Source organism: Nestor notabilis, unplaced genomic scaffold, assembly GCF_000696875.1.
Source record: "Nestor notabilis isolate BGI_N333 unplaced genomic scaffold, ASM69687v1 scaffold2639, whole genome shotgun sequence".
Lineage (NCBI taxonomy): Eukaryota > Metazoa > Chordata > Aves > Psittaciformes > Psittacidae > Nestor > Nestor notabilis.
Genome location: NW_009942267.1, coordinates 96011 through 114988, shown reverse-complemented (window position 1 = coordinate 114988; position 18978 = coordinate 96011). Strand labels below are relative to the sequence as shown.

Sequence of the window (18978 nt, the reverse complement as noted above, 5' to 3'; positions counted from 1 at the left end):
GCAGGAATGTAAAACCTCCAAGAGAAGTCTGTTATATTTTGAGGTTCTGGTCTGAAGTTTGAAGCTATCTGGCAGCAGAGAAGGAGGCTGAATTATTTATTTAAAGAAATTCAGTCTCGTGTCAACATCATGATTAAACTTTTAAAGAAAACTTGGACGTGACTCTTGGTGAGAAAGTTGTCTAACTCCATTTCTCAGCATGTCAGAGTGAATCATGGTGTCTTGAAGGGGCGCCAAGAGTCTTATCTTGTCTGTGTCATTTCTCATCTGAATTAGTCTAACTGTGTTGCTCCCTCTGACGAGTTGTTTCAAAACACAATCTTGGTGGCTTCAGAGAGCAAAAACTTTTAATCAGGTTACTCTTCGTGTGGGATTGTCATGGATTTGCTAGGTAGCAGCTGACCAGCTTAAGTTTCTGCTGCTTGCGTATGAAGTTTCTTGTTGCCATGGCTGTCTTCCTTGGTCCAGCTCGGACTATTAACTTTTTCTCAGACTGTGATTTTGAATGGGAGTCCTTCATTATTACACTGCTTCCTCTTTATGGTGTTTCTGACTTCTTTCATCAGACCTCTTAGTAAGTTTATGCTGAATTCCATCCAATTTCTAGTATATTTACCTTTTTTGTTCTTTAATTATTTCGTGTATTTTGAGCAAAAAGACATTCCACTGCTTTAGGCAGTGAGAAGTGGCTTGTTTGTGTTTGGATTCTCTAATCTTGGTCTCAAACCTGTTTTGAAATTGCTTTGGGAAGTAGTCTTCAGGAAAACTGCTCTCTTGACCAGTTTTAAAACAATGTCTATTTACTCTTTACAGATGCCTACAGTTATCACATTTAGCTTATCTGAAGTGGTTCACTGGAGCATGCCAGCTAATCGTGGGTCCAGCTGTGTGCAGGTTATACTGCTGAGTCCACCGAGGACAGGGATGTATGCGGAAATAGCTATGCCCATGAGACTCTAGCCAAAATGCAGCCTTGTTGCAGGACAGTTTTATGAACAGTAACTCACCCGTTTTACATGTCTTGGTTAGTTAAAGGAGACTAGTGTTAGGTGGGAGAAGTTTGTCTCTCGCGTTGCCAGTGTAAAGAAGCGTTTTCTTGGAAGTGAGCAGCTGGTCTCTCAGTCTTCTTTCCTTCTGGTCTGCAGGCATCCATGTTCTTCCATGTTCAGGAACTGGTTCTTATTCTGAGTATAAGACACAAAATCAGATGAGGAGCCGATTGTGTACACAGGGTAGTTGCTGTGTGTTTGGTTTCAACGTTTTATAGAGCTCATGGTTTCTGTCCTTTTTATCACAAGTTTTTTTAATACTATTTACTTTCAGATAGTTGAAGACTTAACTTTGTAGACTGATGTTAAGATTATATAAATTCTTGTCACATCTTTACATAGAGCATTCCTGTTTCTTCCCAGCACTCTATCAAGGCCAAATTTTAATTTAAAAGACAGAAACAGGAAAAAATGAGCTAGCATTAGAGACAAGGGGTGGTGGCAAGAAAAGGTAAAGCCTCATTTCACGCACTTTTTTTTGCCTTTAAGGAGGAAGAGGGAAGAGATTTGTTGAAGCTCATTAGGGGCTTCTGTTGTTGTTGCTGGTTATTCACCATCATTGCTGCTATTTACAATAAGATTCTTATGTCGATGGAAATTAGTTTGAAACAAAGATTCAGGTCAGAATTTATTTGTGATTAAGTGGGTTTTCCTCTTCCAGGCTTTTGAGACACAAACCTCTGTGGGTAGTTCTCAGATGAAATATTGTATGAATATTAAAATGGATGCCTGCGTGTATAACATATTTAGTGTAGATTTTATTCTCTTGAAGTTTTAAATTACTTAATTTGTTCATAGAGGATACAGGCAACCTGTCATGAATGCCACCTCGTGGTCATGTCCTAAATTACCGCTATCATTTCGGTCATCAAATAACGATCACCTTTTGCTGAAACTGCAAAGTACTTCAAAAACAACGTGGGTTTTATAGCTGCTGATAGCAATTACTCTTAGAGAGAGATTTTAATAAACTCTCGTGATAAAGCAAACTTGTGATAAAGCACATTTTTTTTTTTTTTACTCTGTTAATGTTAAGCAGATGTAGTATGCTTAGAATAACAGTAGTGCTTAGGAAAGGCTCAGTGTTTCTTTGGTCATTAAAAAGAATGATTATTAAAATGAGTTAATATATTTTTGTTCTGATATTGTTTCTTACATGTATTATAAATCAAATTTATTAGACTGATTAAAACCAGAGTTTATTAATACATTTATGACAATTTTTTTTAGGTTATGAAGCAGAATGGATCATCAGAGATATTAAATAAACTTTACGATACAGCAATGGATAAGCTAGAGGGTGTGAAGAAGGATTATGATGCCCTAAGGAAACGGTACAATGAGAAAATCGCAAGTCACAATACGGATCTGAGCCGTCTAGAACAGGCTGAGGAGGAAAACAGACGTTTTCAGAAACAGATTGACATGTTAATGAAGCAAAGGGACACAGCAATACATTTTCAGCAGCAATATTCGTCCTCCCTTAGAAGGTATAATCAGGTTTTTTTTGAGGGATGTTGTGAAGGCAGTGTCAATTCTAATGTAACATCTTACTTTATCCGTGGTAGAATTACAAATACTTTTCTAACCTTTTTTCCTAAAATTTTTCTCTACTGTATGTTACCGTGGTACAATGAGTAAGCGTGGGTTTCTATGTAAGATTTTCTGGAAGGTCCTAGAAGGTGTGATGGGAATGTTTATTTGGAGAAACAGTGCTTTCTCTTGAGGAAAGGATCTTCCAGTTAGGGTTTGGAATTGTATAAGGAATTTTAACCATTGTTTAGTTGATATGAGAAAGGGATATTCTGCCTCTCAGGATATATTTATTCTTAGGTTTAGACACAGGAGTCAAATACCACTAAAGTTTTATTGAATGTCAGACAGAGTATTCCAGACAAACTCCTTAACAGGTGGTGATCTCAACAACATATATGTCTTTATTTGGATATTAAAGACAAGTCAATAAGAGACTATAATGTCTAAAAGGCATTTAGCAAATGAAAATGTTATCAAACATAATTTAACTTCTAATGATATTAGAATTGCAGACTGTATGGGACTCCGGGACAGAGGTTTGGGCTGGCAGCAGAGTTCAGTGGATGCAGTTGTCTGGAAGTCTTCCTTCGCTGAGAAGCCACTGCTTCTATGGGTAGCTTAACTGCCACAACAGAAGGGCACAGAGACTATGTCACACCACACTTAATCTCTCTCCTTGATACTAAGCCTACACAGTTACCTGTATGGAGTAGGAAGATGCTCATACACACAAAGACTCCAAAGACCATCTGTGGGCATGTTGAAAATGTTTTTACTGATATAAGTTAAGGATAATACACAACTTCCACAGATCAAAGCAAAAAAAAGGTTTTTTTTCATACATTCATAGACTTGTAGTAATTAAAAAAGATGAGATTGAACATAGATAGTAATGTACACAGGAAAACCATGTACCTAGTTTTGATACATCTGATTAAGTTATAGAGAATATAAGTAATAAGAGAATAAGTTATGTAATTTAAACTGCCATAGATTCCCCAGAGTGAGGGAAAGCCTAACATATACTACAAGAAACACTGAAGCCTTCTGATACATGCAGAAGCTCAGCGTATTTTTATATTGGATTGTGATTTAGGTCATCTTCTTGGAAGGAAGGTGTGATTTGATAATGAGCAGACATTGGTTTTAAGAATTTCATGGAAGATACTCGTGTTCCTGTGAATCCATGATCCAACTAAACTAATATAACTGAACTTAAGGAATTTTTGTGTTCTAGTCAGTTGGCTTTGGGTCTGGACGTTTTTTACTTGCTTGTAGTTATAGAAACTTTTATTTGTCATATGTTTTTACCCTTTCCTTATAACCAAAACCATATTTCTCTGGGTGACTGATGAAGAATTTTTAAAACGCTTTTCAGATGTGCATACTTTCTAGAATGTGACTTAATAAACTTGCAGTTTGAGGATTAATGGGTCATAAATTGCCACACTAATTTTTTAATTAATGCCAAGTGTAAACAGTCAAAATAGGTTTTAAAGTGAGCAGAAAGAGTAAGACTCCAGTGATTGCCTGGGTCTCATTTTGAGTTAATCTTTGGCCCTAAAAAATACTGAAGAAGTGTTCAGCCTTTTTAGTTTTGTCTATAATGCTGTTACAGTAGTGCGCAGCATATGAATGCTACGAGGATGATTTAGGTAGTGCTTAGTTTGCACATTACAAATTAGCTATGTTGGCTATTTAATTCCTATGTGCTAAATCTTGCGCTACATGTGTGCTGCTGTATTTGGCATGTGGGCTATGATGCTTGCACACATCTGCCAGTAGTTTGCAATTGTGTCGAAGACAAAGCAGGTAGGCCTGGGAGGGTTCTTTTCAGAACTCCTTAAAAACCCATGCTTGCTGCTACAGATACGTCTAACTTTGCTACTCATATTAACCCATACTCAACAGTTGTTAGAAGTGGGCCTTCTCTACAGAAGGCATCTGTGAAGATGTGATTCAGCTGCCTGTATTGTCTTAGGAAACAATGCAAGGTCTGGCAGGACCAAGGTGTTTCAACTGGATCACTGCTTTCAGATTTCCACAATTATCACTACTTAATACATCCTTTTGTAGACAGACACTTTCCTTTCTGATCACTTCCCCATGCAGTATGCTTGTTGTGTGGTTTTTTGCTTTTTTTTTTTTTTTTTCTTTTCCCACATTCATCCTTACTGATAATACTTTTTTTTTTTTTTCTTGGCAAACATTGCATTAAATCTTTGCTCCTCCACTCTCCCTTGTATCTTCCTGGTGTCGTCCTTGATTTTGAACTCCAAATAGTTTACGATTGTACTGTGGGTTATCACATGTTAGGTCTTCTGTACTGTCAGCCAGATGATCTCTTAAATTGAAGAATACCTTGAAAGGATGGTTTTGAAATTAATGGCTGATGCTTCAGTAAAGCTATGGCAATGCTTTAAATACACTGAGGCTTTCAAGGAAGTGTTTGAGTTTACAGATTTCCCTTGGGAAAGGTCAGGCAACATGCGGATTAGACAAGAAATTGTGATTTTTAAACAGTGTGAGGGGTATGTGCGAAATTTGGATAACCCTAAAAGTCCATCAACTTAGGTACAGTGTTTCTATCAATGGCATTTACCTGTGAGATTTTGGAAAAAACATTCAAGGAAATCTTAGTTTCCAGCTGTGGTAAAACACTGCTCTCAGGAGAAATTCTTTTTCAGATCTAATTGTGAATTTGTGTGTGGAATTATATTTCCACTTTTAAGAATGCTTTGTCAATATGAACACAAAAGCTACTACTTACAAATGAAATTAAACTTTTCAGGTCCGTTTTTGATTGTGCCATACTTGCGTATATTGTAGTTATAAGATACATGTGTTTTCATCTGCGTTAACTGTCAAAAGTAATTTTAAAAAATTTTAAGATACTTTGCATTTCAGTTTTATTGGATTAACCTACTTATGAAAAAAACCGGTAGTGTCTGAATTACCTGGTTTTAGTTCCATTGTCTGCATTTTTACTGTAATCACACACTTTTTTTTCTCCTCTGACCTGTCCATTACCAACCTTGTGGCATATTTGAGATTGTGGAAGTTGTTCTGTTTGATTTCCAATTTCTGCATTTGTTTCCCTTCTTCCCCTGTGCTTGAGAATGTATGCTGGGAGAAGGAATTAAATTCTAAGATGAGCGGAGCTCAACACAGTGAATAAAGTTAAATTTCTGCTATTAAATAATAGCAACGTTTTGCATTCCTTTTAGAGTAACTTATTCAAAATTTACCTTTTATAATTAAACGAATTCTAAATTGTTTCTAACAATTTTTATATTTCAGTCCCCTAAAGAGGTTCTCTAATATTCGTGAAGGCTTACTAATATTCCTGAAGCAATAACTAGTCTCAACTTTTATTTTGCAGCGCCGAGGATACATTGTCTAAGAAGTCCTCTGCAGTTTTATTTTACCAATGGGTACATTTGGTTATCCAGCCAAATCCTTAATGTATGAAAAAGGAAAATAAGGGAAAAGTATCTTACTGGCATTTCTGCTTGGTTTTAGATTTGAATCAGTACAGCAGGAACTAAGCAATGCCACAGCACAAAACAAAGAGTTGCAGAGAGAGATGGAGCGATTACAGTCAGAGGTGACAAGGTTCAAAACAATGCAGCTGAAAGCAGCAAAGGATGCAGAAAAATACAAGGAAGAAAGGGATTCAGTTTTTAATGAATACCGCCTTATAATGAGTGAAAGAGATCAAGTAATCAAAGAGGTAGATAAGCTTCAAACAGAGCTGGAGCTTGCAGAGTCCAAACTGAAGAACACTTCTTCTGAGAAGCGAGTGGCTAGTGAAGAGATGGAAGCTTTAAGACAGGTACTAATCTATTTTTCAATGGGGAAGGGAAATGAGTATACATTGTTAACACTAGAATCAGAAATGTATGACTAATGGTTAATGGATAATAGAAATGCCCTGCAAAGAGGAAATTCTGTGCTTATATTTTCCTACAGCAGTCCTTTTTCCTGTCAATCTATTAAGCTTCCATGTTTGAATAGTGCACCTGTCAGCTGAAATTTGCTATTCCCTTGAGTTTATCCTGTTCTGCTGATTATAAATCCCTCCTTTACTGTGTCAGTCTTCTATGCCTTCTCATGTAATGCTTTATGTAACAATATAGCTCTAAATATTCATTATTTTTAACTTCTAACCTCTACAGGAACCACTGGATACTATCTACTATGACTTAAGACGGTATATGATAAATTAGTCTCAAATATTTATGCAAAGCCTATGCTAACATGCATGTTCTTACTCATTTGCCCTCCTTCTGCCTTTGAGTTAAAGAGGATATTTTGAAGATTTGTCACTAGAACTCAGGCATGCCTTAAAGTGTATGAAACCAGAACTTTGTCTTTTTCAGCAATATGTTCTTGAAATGCTCCTCTTGCAACCATGTTATAATGATGCTGTTAAGATTTCCAGAACACAATTTGCTGCTCAGTTTCATTTCAGCTGACATGCATTCACTTGACACTTTGGTTTACAAATACTTAATTTAGCATGAAATAGATACAAGCAAATGTATCCCATTGCCTATAAATCTCATTTTACCTTTTTCACAGCATTACATCTGAACAAAATGCCCTTTTATGAAAAGTTAAGGCATGGAGCTTTTTTTCAATAACCCCATGGTTGATAGCCATAATGTGGATTGTGATGCATTAAAAATAACTAATTTCTGGGTTTAAGCATTCATAGTTTTCAACCCTGCATATTTGTCAGCTAAGTAATTTAGGTCTATAGTGAGTGAGATCTTAATGCATGTTTCATACCTGTTCTGCTTTCATCAAAGCTTTTAATCCAATAGGAATATCTCTTGATTTCAGCGGAAACAGGTTAGCTAATAAGGTATACTGATGGAACACAATTAGTTGTTCTTGATCCAGTTTATTAGATCTGTCATTGTGGCACTATGAGTAAATTGCCAAAGTATTTTAAGAGGCAGGAAATTAAAATCTTAAGTACATAGGTATTTTCTCCTACATGCATGATTTGAAGGGGTGTTTGAATATGAACCAGTAAGAGTGTAGGACTCACGAGTGAGGTGCTTGCAGTGTACAGATGTGCATTTTTCTTCACCCAGAATTGGCACATCAGAACGTAGAAATAAACTTTTCTGTAATGTACTAAAAGTGTAAAATACTGTAAATTTACTTTTTGTTCTTGTTTTCTTTTCCCGTTACTATGACTCTTCTGCATGTGAGCAGGTATGTTCCTGTGTCACATAGTACTGGCTCTTAACAGCGGCATTCAGTGTGTCAGAGGTTTCCTAGATCTGGCAAGGCAAATGTTAGAAAGATTGAAAAAAAAATTGTTGATCAAGTGATATATTCACTTGAAGTAGTATCCTGAAAGATGCCCTAACTTAAGTGGGTTTGATCCTGTCAGTGAATGGTTGGTCTGGTGCTTGCTAAACTGTAACTTAATGGTTTTAGTTTTCCTTGTGATGTATAGCAGCTGTAAGTGCCCTCATTGACTGATTGAAACAGCACTGAATCTATTTAGGTCATTTTAAATGTAATTTCTTCCCTGAAGCTTGTGTTTGCTAGCATACCTTTTGTGTTCCAAAGAAATGTAAAAGCAACTGAAATGGGTGAAATGGAGGAGTGGTTGATTTTTTAAGCATTATGTTGTGAGCAGTTACTGATGAGGTCAGTCAATTTCCTATTTATTTTAGCTTTATTGATCACACATGCCCAAACATAATGGATTAATTACATCCAAAATATACTAATTGTCTGGAGTTTACAGATGATAAAGAAATCTCAGGATTTTGCACTATGGATAGTTTTGAATTAAGTTCTCAGGAGTTTGGCCATTCAAACCTAGGGATTAGATGTTCTAAATTTCCCCCTCTACTTCCCCAGTGGTGTTTTTGTTTGGCATAATCTGTTGTTCCAGAAAATACCTAAAATGTCATGTTTCATCTCAGTGGTAGTCAGCTTTCCCCTCTGTTTAATAGACCTGTTGTATTTTATCCTCATTACAATATATTCGGAGGCAAGAACTTCTTTCAAACATAGGAATTCTTCACTAATTCACAATTGTTCTTCAAACCAAACCGCTCTAATGTTTCCAAACAGAAGCTGTTATAGTCAGTGACAAATGGCACATTGCCGTGTGCTGTGTGATGTGATTTTGTGCAAATGTCACAGGAAAAAGACAGAGGTGAAATATTGCTACTGACCACTGGAGGCAGTGGCTGCTCTTATTCACATAGTTTTTATCGAGCATGCTGAAATAAATGGTGGCAATACATATACTTCCAGTCACCTTAAAGTACTGTAAATTCTTGTTTAATGAAGGGCTTGCTGGGAACTTTCCCTCTGCCTTGATACTTGATGACTTTCATCTCAGCTGCATGCGGGAAGAAAGTTTAATATGTCTGTGTAAGTTTTATACACACATTTGAATGCATATTTAATACAGGCTATAGTTAAGCTGTGCAAAATGTTGCTTCCAATGCTGAAACTTAACTGCATCACAAGATGGGTCAGGGATTTCTCTCTTCAGAGGTACTGAGCTATGGAAGCTTTTACTGATGTTGAAGAAACTTGAGTGCTCTGGTAATTGACAATCACTGATATGTTTAAAGTTCATCAAGTGAGTTATTAATTCTAGTACCTTTCTGATACTGTACAGCAAAAATAACTTATTATCATCGCAGAACTGTTTTAACAGCCTGACTAGCCTTAATAAGATGCGATTGCAAAAACAATTATGTTGGTACAGCAAAATGCAATTGACATCCGTGTTTTAAATACTCTTTGCAAATTGTAGAGGAAAATAGAATGTAAATCAGTTATGAAATTTTGACTTTCTATCTTAAAATATTTGGACCCTTTCTTTCTTTTGCTTTTGAGATGTCAGCTGTTTCTGGTAATCTTTATGAGAGCAAAACATCAATAATTTCCAGCTAGGAGTGCCTCTGTGTAAAAGGACTTTTTTGTAGCCATTGGCTGAATGCTTCTAGAGAGCTGGACCATCTAGAAATTTAGTGGCATGATCTTCAGGTATTTCAGTACCTCATTTTTCCAATAGGAAGTCTAAACTATTTCAAAAGGATAGGTTGTATTTTAGAGCTATATTTGCCTCTTTTTTTATCATGAGGCAGTTAAATTCCACATTTAATAAGATGTACTGTCATTCTGTTTTATGGCAAACTGTACTGAACAGCATACTGAACATGCTGTGCTTTGCACACTAGTATTTTACTGCCATATGACTTGAATGTCCCTTTGTCATGGTTTGACCCCAGCTGGCAACCAAGTGCCAAGCAGCTTGGTCACTATTCTTCCCGCACACCATCGGTGGGATGGGGAGGAGAATCAGAAAAAAGTAAAACATAAAAGCTGAGGTAAAAACAGTTAAAAAATTGAAATAAAGTAAAATTAATTCAATAATAATAGGGAAAAGAGAGAAAGAGGAGTAAAATTCAGGAAACACAAGTGATGCATAGCACAATTGCTCACCATCCGCTGACCAATACCCAGCTTGACCCGAGCAGTGATTGGTCTCTTCCAGGTGACTTCTCCCAGTTTATATACTGGGCATGATGTGCTGTGGTATGGGTTAGGTGTCCTGGTTATGCTCCCTCCTGGCTTCTTGTGCCCCTCCTCACTAGCAGAGCGTGGAAAACTGCCAAGTCCTTGACTTAGCATAAGCACTACTTAACAACAACTAAAACATCAGTTTATGAATGTTGGTTCTCAAACTAAATCCAAAACACAACACTGTACCAGCTACTAAGAAGAAAATTAACTTTATCCCAGCTGAAACCAGGATGTCCTTTAAAACTTCTGAGGGAGCTATAAGATAATTACATAGCTGGGCTGTCTACATGATTTCAGTCATATAAAATTGAGACAGTTGCTTAAAAATATTTGCAATATATTCTTACCTGTTGTCATACTTACATCCTTTTGTTAAAACACCAAGTCTGACTGGTTAATAACCTTCCCTTGTTCAGTTTCCTCAAAACTGTGATCCTTGCTTACTTTTGACTTGTCACTGTGCTAATGTGATGGTGTGATATCTTTAATAACAGATTTAATATTCTTTACTAGTACTTACTTGTATGTAATGTGAGCACAGTCCTGTTCTGCTCCTATTTTTCAGAACATTAGTGGTAAACGCTCTAGGCTTTTAAGGTGTCGGTGTGTATCCAGTTGGAAAGAATGAACTATTTTCTTCTGTACTTAACCTACTGCAACAATGGATCTTGTTTTAGGAGCTAAACTCAGCTCTAGTGGAAAGAGATCGAGCAATTTGTGAGAGGAATGAATTGCTGGAAAAATACTGTCATGAAGTAAAGGACAAAGCTGAGGCCCAGAAGGAACTTGACCAAGCTTGCAAGGATATAGAGACAGTGAAGGAAGAAAGAGATGTTGCCAGGAAAGAGAGAACAGAAGCTATCATCCAGAGAGACCATCTACTAAGGGAATATTATCAGGCCCGTCAGGTATTGCAAGCTTCTCAAATGCCTTTTTGTCTGTTAGCTTAAAAGGGTCAGTAATTTTCAAGAGATTTGTTGAAGGTCTGGGCACATTTGGTGTCTTCCTCCTTTTTCCCAAGTCACTGTGGGGAAGCAATTAAACTATGCTGTCAGTTGTACTAGAAATTGAAACTAGAAACTGAAAGAGGGTGAATTTAGATTAGATATTAGGAAGAAACCCTTTACTGAGGGTGGTGAGACACTGGAACAGGTCACCCAGATAAGCAGTGGCTGCCCCATCCCTGGACGTGTTCAGGGCTAGGCTGGATGAGCCTTTGAGCAACCTGGCCTAGTGGAAGGTGTCCCTGCTTATTCCAGAGGGGTTGTAACTAGGTTCCTTCCAACTCAAACTTCTCTGTGATTCTATGAAATAGATCTTTCATTGGTTTTGGTTCTTCATGGCCAACCAGTGGGATTTTGGAAACTTGTGTATTCTCAAGAAAGCTGAGTAAGTTTGCGTGAGCTTTGCTTTGACTTAGCAGTGGACCTGCTCAGATGCTCACCTTTGGCAGATTCCAAATCAGAATTGACATTTCAAATATAAGTGTATGATCTAAGTGGGTTTTTTGATTGTCTTTTTCCTGCCAGTGGACCAGAGGAGAAGAAAGTGATCCTTGGAAATGAAAGAGACAATCAATAGGCTAGACATGACTCTTAGTAGCCTCTGTTCGGTCTTGTTTGTTGCAATTTTAATTTTTCTTTGGTGCGGTGAGAATGTAAACCTGAGGTTTAAGGTTCAGTGCTTTCTTACTTTTGAATATAATTATAACTAATTTAGAGGGGGGAAAAGAGCCCTTGAAGTGTGTTAACGTGACTTTGTAGTCTCTGATATACATGCATTCAGGTCTTAAAAGCGTTCCTCCAAAGTTTAATCTTTAATCAAATGACAATTCTAATCAAATTCATTAGATTTCTTTATATTCTTGACATTAATCCCACACAGTTGTTGCAAGCCCATGGCATTCAATGCTTGTGATGGGCTGTACTGCTGTAGTTGCCTTCTATTTATTGTGCTGCAATCTTGGAGTATTCTCTCTGTATGTCTTACTATTGTAACTATCTCTCATGTTAAAAATAGAGAATATTAGAGGAACAAGTTAATTTAAGAAGAAACTAATTCTTACCTAAGCCAAGAAACATCGAAACAAAACTTCTTTGGAATTCCATTGCTCTGTTTTGGAGTTAAGGGACCTGTGTGAATCACAAGTCTGTGTTGTGAACATGTATGTTTAGTTGTCCCAGGGTAAATAGCAGACATTAATGCAGGAAATCTGTCTTGTATCTGATTTCTACATATTCTTGAAGGTTTTTTCTGTCTACTAAACAGAAGAAGATAAAGCATGGAATGTCATCTCTGAAATACAAAATGCTCACTGATGTTATTTCAAAGTGAAGAGTCTTATTCATGTAGATTGTATTCAGACAAATTTATGTGCCACTGGATGAAAAATATTACAGCAGTTTTTATCTTTTTTTTTTCTTTTTATCCCCCAGAATTGCCGTTAAGATAAATTAACATTTTTCATGAAACACAAGAATTGAGTGTGTCAGGCAACATACATAGAGTAAAAGCTGTTCTTGCATGTGTGCCTAAAAGTCATGCCTAAAACACTTTTCTATGTTCCTTAATTCCTAGATACAAGATTCTGCTACACTTGACATAGAAAGAGCAAACAAAGAAATCGAAATGCTTCGGAAACAATATGAAGCAATGTCACAAGAACTAAAGGAAGCTGTCCAGGAAGCAGAAGTAGCCAAGTGTAGGAGAGATTGGGCCTTTCAAGAGCGGGATAAGATTGTTGCAGAAAGGGAAAGTATACGGTAAACGAATGGTAGATGGTACATGAGTGATCTTTTTAAAACCGTGTGTGCAGTTGATGCAATTCTGGGACTTGCTGGATTTTGCTAGCACTTGCTTCAACTTTTGCATTAGCTTTCACAGGGTGATTGTTTTCTCTTGTTTCCTTTCCCAAGTTGAGGGCACCTTGCAAGATACCTTTGCTTTGTCTGTGCTTTCATACCTGTAATATGTCTCTAGTAAGCACTATAGAGCCTAACAGCACTGCTACGTAGGAACAACAAATAACACATTCTTTTAAACATAATACAACTAATCCTGCTATAGGTACAGTCCTGTGGGGATATTTTGCAAAAGGTACCCAACATCTCTGCTAATAAACATACGTAAGGAACTAAGGGAAAATACTTTAATCAGATTTTTGTTTTTCCTTGATAGTTTAAAGATGAGTAGAAACAAAGTTCTGAAGGGGATGATTAAAGTTTGTTATCTTGACAAGCTTTTCCATAAGACCTAGCTAGTGTAATTTTTTCTTTCACATATTTTTGGGGTTTTTAGAGATGTTTTGAAGCTGCTTTTTTGTATTTTGCAGTAACTATACAGTGTAAAGAACTAGGTTTTTACTCTGCTAAGTTTTTAAGTAGCTAACCTGAAACTTCTTTGCTTCTGAAGGACTTTGTGTGATAACTTAAGAAGGGAGAGAGACCGGGCCGTAAGTGACTTGGCTGAAGCTCTTCGCAATCTGGATGACATGAGAAAGCAGAAAAATGACGCTGTTCGTGAACTGAAGGAACTGAAGTATGTCAGAAAAAATGATAAAATTGCATGGAAGCTGGTGATAAAAACTTTGCTTTGTTAGCTGTGTTCACAAGTGAACCGTATGTTGTTATAGCTGTGGACAGCAGGTATTCGTGATAATATATGTGGAAACACTTCCTATATTTTTAGTTATTGTAGAAATTATTGTGATGGGCAGGATCCTAAGTCTTGCTATCTTAACCTTTTATGTTATTAATGAGACATACATTCTAAGCTTTGTACTGTGGAGTTACACTTAAACAATATGGAATTCTTTCACTGAAGTTGGATTAACTGCAATTCAGTTCCTCCCAGCTGTATTTGCACTGGTTGATGAGTGGAAGGAAGATACGCATCATACATCTTCTCAGTGGGTTGTAGAAGAGGTTTTGCTGTCAGTATTTATCGTGCCTCACTTGTGCTGAGCATACTGATGCAGCTCATCTGAGGATAAATTAAACGCATTTTGCGAAATGGTAGAGACCTAGTTGTGCACTTCGGTCATGTAAAAATAATGCAAAAATTGTAAGACTGTGTTAGGACAATGTACAGAAAAGGCAAGTCAATTTGATAGCAGCCCAAGAACATTGGAAAGTTGGAAGCACGAGAGAGTTCTTTGTCAGTTTAGTTTTTTGATTTACAAAACAAAATATAAGGAATCTCACAATGATAACATTATGTATTAGCTTATTTCAAAGGATTGTCTGTGTCTTTAAATAATTATTTTTTTTGCCTAGGGAGAAGATGGAGAATCAGTTGGAAAAGGAGGCCAGATTCCGTCAGTTGATGGCCCATAGTTCGCATGACTCAGCCATAGACACAGATTCTCTGGAATGGGAAACAGAAGTGGTAGAATTTGAAAAAGACAGAGTAAGTCAAACCCACAAACTGCATTGTTTTATGTATCTGATAACTTTGATTAAAAATAACTCTAATCTGGGGTTTTTTGTGTGTGTGAGGAACCACACACATATGTAGCAAGTGTGGTAACATCTAGATGAAAGTAGTTGCAAAACCAAGCTGTTATACACAAGTGTTGTATTTTTCTTAATATGAATTATAAATAAAAATATTTCCTCCATCTGATCATGCAGGGTATCCAGGTCCATGTGCTATAAAAAAATGGTTTAAGTTAAACATTTAGTGTTCTTAAAGTTAGTGATTCATTGCAGAAACAGCAGTGCTGAGGCAGCCAAAATTTAGGATGGATGGAAATACGGAAATCGGAGACCTCAGTCCTTTACTCTAACATCTATGCATAGAATAGTTAAGCTTTTACATAAAGTTATTTCTTCTACTTTTCCGTAGATTTGATGATTAGAAATCTTAAAGTGTTAAAAATACTTATTAATAATCAACATGTATTTCAGGGCAAGATTGCCCTTCAGTTTAAGAATCTGGGATGAAAGGAGATGCTAATCTCTCTTGCTTGTCTGTAGAGGAAGTTAAATCCCTTTTCCATTTTGGATTATATAATAAAGTCCTTAAATTTAGCTTTCAAGGTAACCTCTACATCCTTTCATTATCCTAGGAGTACTTTTCTCCATTTAATTTTATTTTTCTTCATTATAGTCTAGAATTTTTATTTCAATTGCTTTGTGTGCAAGTCTGTATGCTGTTCTATTTGAAACTTTTGGCTGGCACATAACATCTGCTTAAAATTTTTCTGACTACATAGAACTTATACATAGTCTTCCAGATTATGTTTCATTTATAACAGCTTCTGCATATACCAGCATTTCTTCGTCATTTCTGAATGACAAAGCTTGTGATTTCATGCTAATTAAATCTGGTTTATTTTACTGCAATATTTAGGGTCATGTGTTTTTATACTCTTCCAATCTGTCTGTGTTCTGACAGTGCATCCCAGCAAAATCACTAATGCATACCTTTGCTGGCACTAAAAATACTATTTAGTAGTATTATATGTTGAAATATATAGATTGAAAATACTGTATGAACTGAGTAACAATGCTGATTGATGAGACCACTGTGTCTAAATTCTTACTGGGATAACAATTTCCCTTTCACCATTCTTTTTAACCATTTTTGACCAGCTCCTCCATCGTTGGATTTTGTGCGTTGCCATCTTCTCCATTTTGACTGAGAACTAACAATTTTGCTTTTCCATTGTCTGTAAAAATAGTTGGCAAGTCTAGCTGTGGTAAACAACATTGCAGCCTATGAGTTTTCCATTCATGTAGTGTTAGTTATTCTGTACTTTGGAGACTGTTCTAAATGTTTGCATCACTGAGATCAAATGCATGAGCTTTGTAATTTGATTACATCTTTCCCTTTCCTGAATATAGGGATTATACTTGCTGCTATCAAATTGTGGCAATAGTATTGTGCCAACCTTGATTACATATGCGGGAAAATCCTTGCTGACCTACCAGCATTTTAAGTCCAGGATGAAGGTTATAGAGTTGAATACATTTAAATCCTTTTTAGTTTTACTTCAACTTCACCTGTCTGCTTAAGCTCATGTTCTACATAATTGCTCAGCTTAAAACTTTGAGAAATAATATTCATTTTCCAGCTCGGAGGCTGTGCAACTCAGTTTTTATTTTTATGGCAGCCCCATGCTCTTCTGTATGAAACTTTTTCTTACATAGAAGATTTGGTAGAATCAGGGGGTTTAATATATTTTTTGGCAGGTTTAGATCAATTCAATTTCTGTTGCATGTTTTATCTATCTTCAGATTTTATGAGGCATCTCTTGCACTCCCTGAAGACTTTATGCTCTTCTGATGTTAAGGGGATTAGTCATCAAACCGTGCCTAGGACTATGCCTGACATGTCTGATTTAAGTTCTGTTTAGTTTTTGTATGCTTTTAGATTTCAGGTATCATCTCCCTTCAGTATACCGAGGTGGTTGGTTCAGTTGATTTCGAGTTCTCTAATTTTTACAAATGTACTATTTAACACTGAGAAAAGCAATAATGAGTTTGTGATCAGTTGCTCCCAGGTTTTGTTTTTGTTTTTTGGTTGTTTTTTTGTTTCCCATTTATCAATGCTAACTCTAAATTTCCCTGTTTGGTTCAATCACTGATTTGTTAAAGAGGTTTAGCACTTTTCACATTGAAGATGATCTGTCTGGGCCAGGGTTGGTAGAATATTGCCTCTAATCTGTGTTCACCCATGTTGTTAGAGCTTTCTTTCCTTTTACTTATGGTCTCTAGCTATATCAAAGCGGACGTCTTTCTGAGTTCAGCACTAGGACACAATGCTATTGCCTTACACTTAGAGTTGTTTTTTTTCCCCAAGTAATGCCCATACCTTGTTCTCTCATTATACATATTCAACATCATACCTTAAAACAGGGTATACGTATCTGAACAGGCTTTCTTGAATACTCTTCTGCTTTCCTATGCCTCTTTGGTGAAATTCCCCTTCTGCATTATTTCAGCCTTAATCTGAGAGAGAAGGATAATTCTAATGCCAGAGGATGCCTAATAACTAATGGAATTGGTATCTTATATATTGAAGGAGAAAATATAAAAACTTGGCTAGAACAGGTACCTTGTAAATGTAAGTGCGTAGTACAAACATGCAGTAATGCCTCTTGCTAACAGACAATGGCTGACAATGCAGTTAAGTCACTTGTTAATAATATTTATTAGGATGATATGGACTTGAAAGCACTTGGTTTTGATGTGGCAGAAGGTGTGAATGAACCATACCTCCCTGGAGACTGTGGGATCTTCGTTACCAAAGTAGACAAAGGAAGCATTGCTGATGGTCGATTAAGGTAGAGTTTGACTTTGGAAGATACTTGTCTTCCGTTGATCATAATAAACTAAATATGAACATATTGTAAATTGTCTTTCTTCCCCTTTTTAAAGTTCTTTTTTATCATTAGTCATGTGTATAATATTATTAATGTTGGTTGGGAAATCACACAGAGAAGAAGACTGATGCCTAAAAGCATTGCAGAAACTAGACACTATTTGTCTTATCCCTTAAAACTCACCACAATTTGAAATGTTTTTATTTCTCTGTGTCTCACCTGCTTTGTTTATTATCTTCCCAAACTTTCATCTGTTTATTTAAATTTTGGTAAAGACATGAGGGTGAACTAAGTGGGGAGGGCAAGCAGAAAGGAGAGTAGAGTGAGGACTAATTTGAAACCTGTTCCTGTTCTTAGTGCCGATAGGAGGTTTTTAATAACTCCCCTCTCTCCAAAGCATTGCTTTTAAATAAGGTGCAGGCATAAGTGATTTGAAGATATACTTTGTCTAGGGAAGTGCAGACTGGAAGTCCTGGTTTTCATTTAGCTGCTATTTAATGCTTTTTCAGGAATGGAGAACTCCAGATAATTAAAAATCAGTGTATTGAGATGAGCTCTGTTACATCCTTTCTCATGAATGTTATTTATGTTCTGTGTCCAGCAAAGTGTGTTTATAACACTGACCTGCTTATTTCTGTTTATCTACCAGAGTGAATGATTGGTTGCTGAAAATAAATGATGTGGATCTTACTAATAAGGATAAAAAGCAAGTTATAAAAGCTGTTCTAAATGGAGGAGGTGTTATTAACATGGTGGTTCGAAGAAGGAAGTCCTTAGGTGGGCGAGTGATAACACCTCTTCACATCAGTGTTTCTGGACATAAAGGTAATGACTCTAAATGAGGTATGTAAATAGTATGTGTTTCTTCAGCCAGAAATGGCTTGACATAAAGGTACATGTTCTGAGCCCCTGCTTAAATCCTACTTAAACTGTTACTTTCTTCTAGATAGGGATTTTCATTAATTGTTAACTAAGAATGCTAATATTAATGATAGCTTTATTCTGTAAGTACTGTCTTCTTTTTTTTTTTTTTTGGTGGTATTTTTTTTTCTTTTGTTTCTAGTTTTAATACTTGGTTCTAGTGAGCTGCCTGACTGGAATGTTACTGGGAGTCTAAACACGACTGTTAAACCTATTAGTCACCCCAGCTTTGTATGAGTATATTAAATTTTGGAATACCCAAAAATCTCTTATTTTCCCTCACTTTGTTCTTATTTCTTCAAAAGGATTTCAGAAATTGAAATTCAGTTGGTTTGGTAGTTATATTTCTTTCTTGTGCAGGCAGGTCAAATGTGTTGTTTGAGCAAGGTATTTGCTTTGCAGGAGTAAATTACATTTTTGTGTGTGTGTATGTGTATTTCAGATAGTGGGGTCAGTCTAGAAAATGGAGTGTTTGTTGCTGCTGTTGTGCCCGGAAGCCCAGCTGCCAAAGAGGGTTCTCTTAGTGTGGGAGATAGAATAATTGCTGTAAGTCTTACATTGTCCTTTTTT

At 36.5% G+C, this 18978-nt stretch overlaps 1 protein-coding gene across 1 annotated transcript in view; it reads left to right on the top strand.

Moving 5' to 3' along the window:
- Nucleotides 1-18978, top strand: part of DLG5 (discs, large homolog 5 (Drosophila)) — a gene marked incomplete at its 5' end in the record, with an annotated part of 55489 nt that overhangs the window by 8620 nt on the left and 27891 nt on the right. Inside the window, 9 exons of the mRNA XM_010021302.1 lie at nt 2280-2539; nt 6108-6420; nt 10838-11068; nt 12738-12922; nt 13572-13697; nt 14435-14567; nt 17321-17448; nt 18137-18312; nt 18851-18954. Coding sequence (XP_010019604.1) covers nt 2280-2539; nt 6108-6420; nt 10838-11068; nt 12738-12922; nt 13572-13697; nt 14435-14567; nt 17321-17448; nt 18137-18312; nt 18851-18954 — 1656 coding nt within the window. The remainder of the gene's footprint in view (nt 1-2279; nt 2540-6107; nt 6421-10837; nt 11069-12737; nt 12923-13571; nt 13698-14434; nt 14568-17320; nt 17449-18136; nt 18313-18850; nt 18955-18978) is intronic.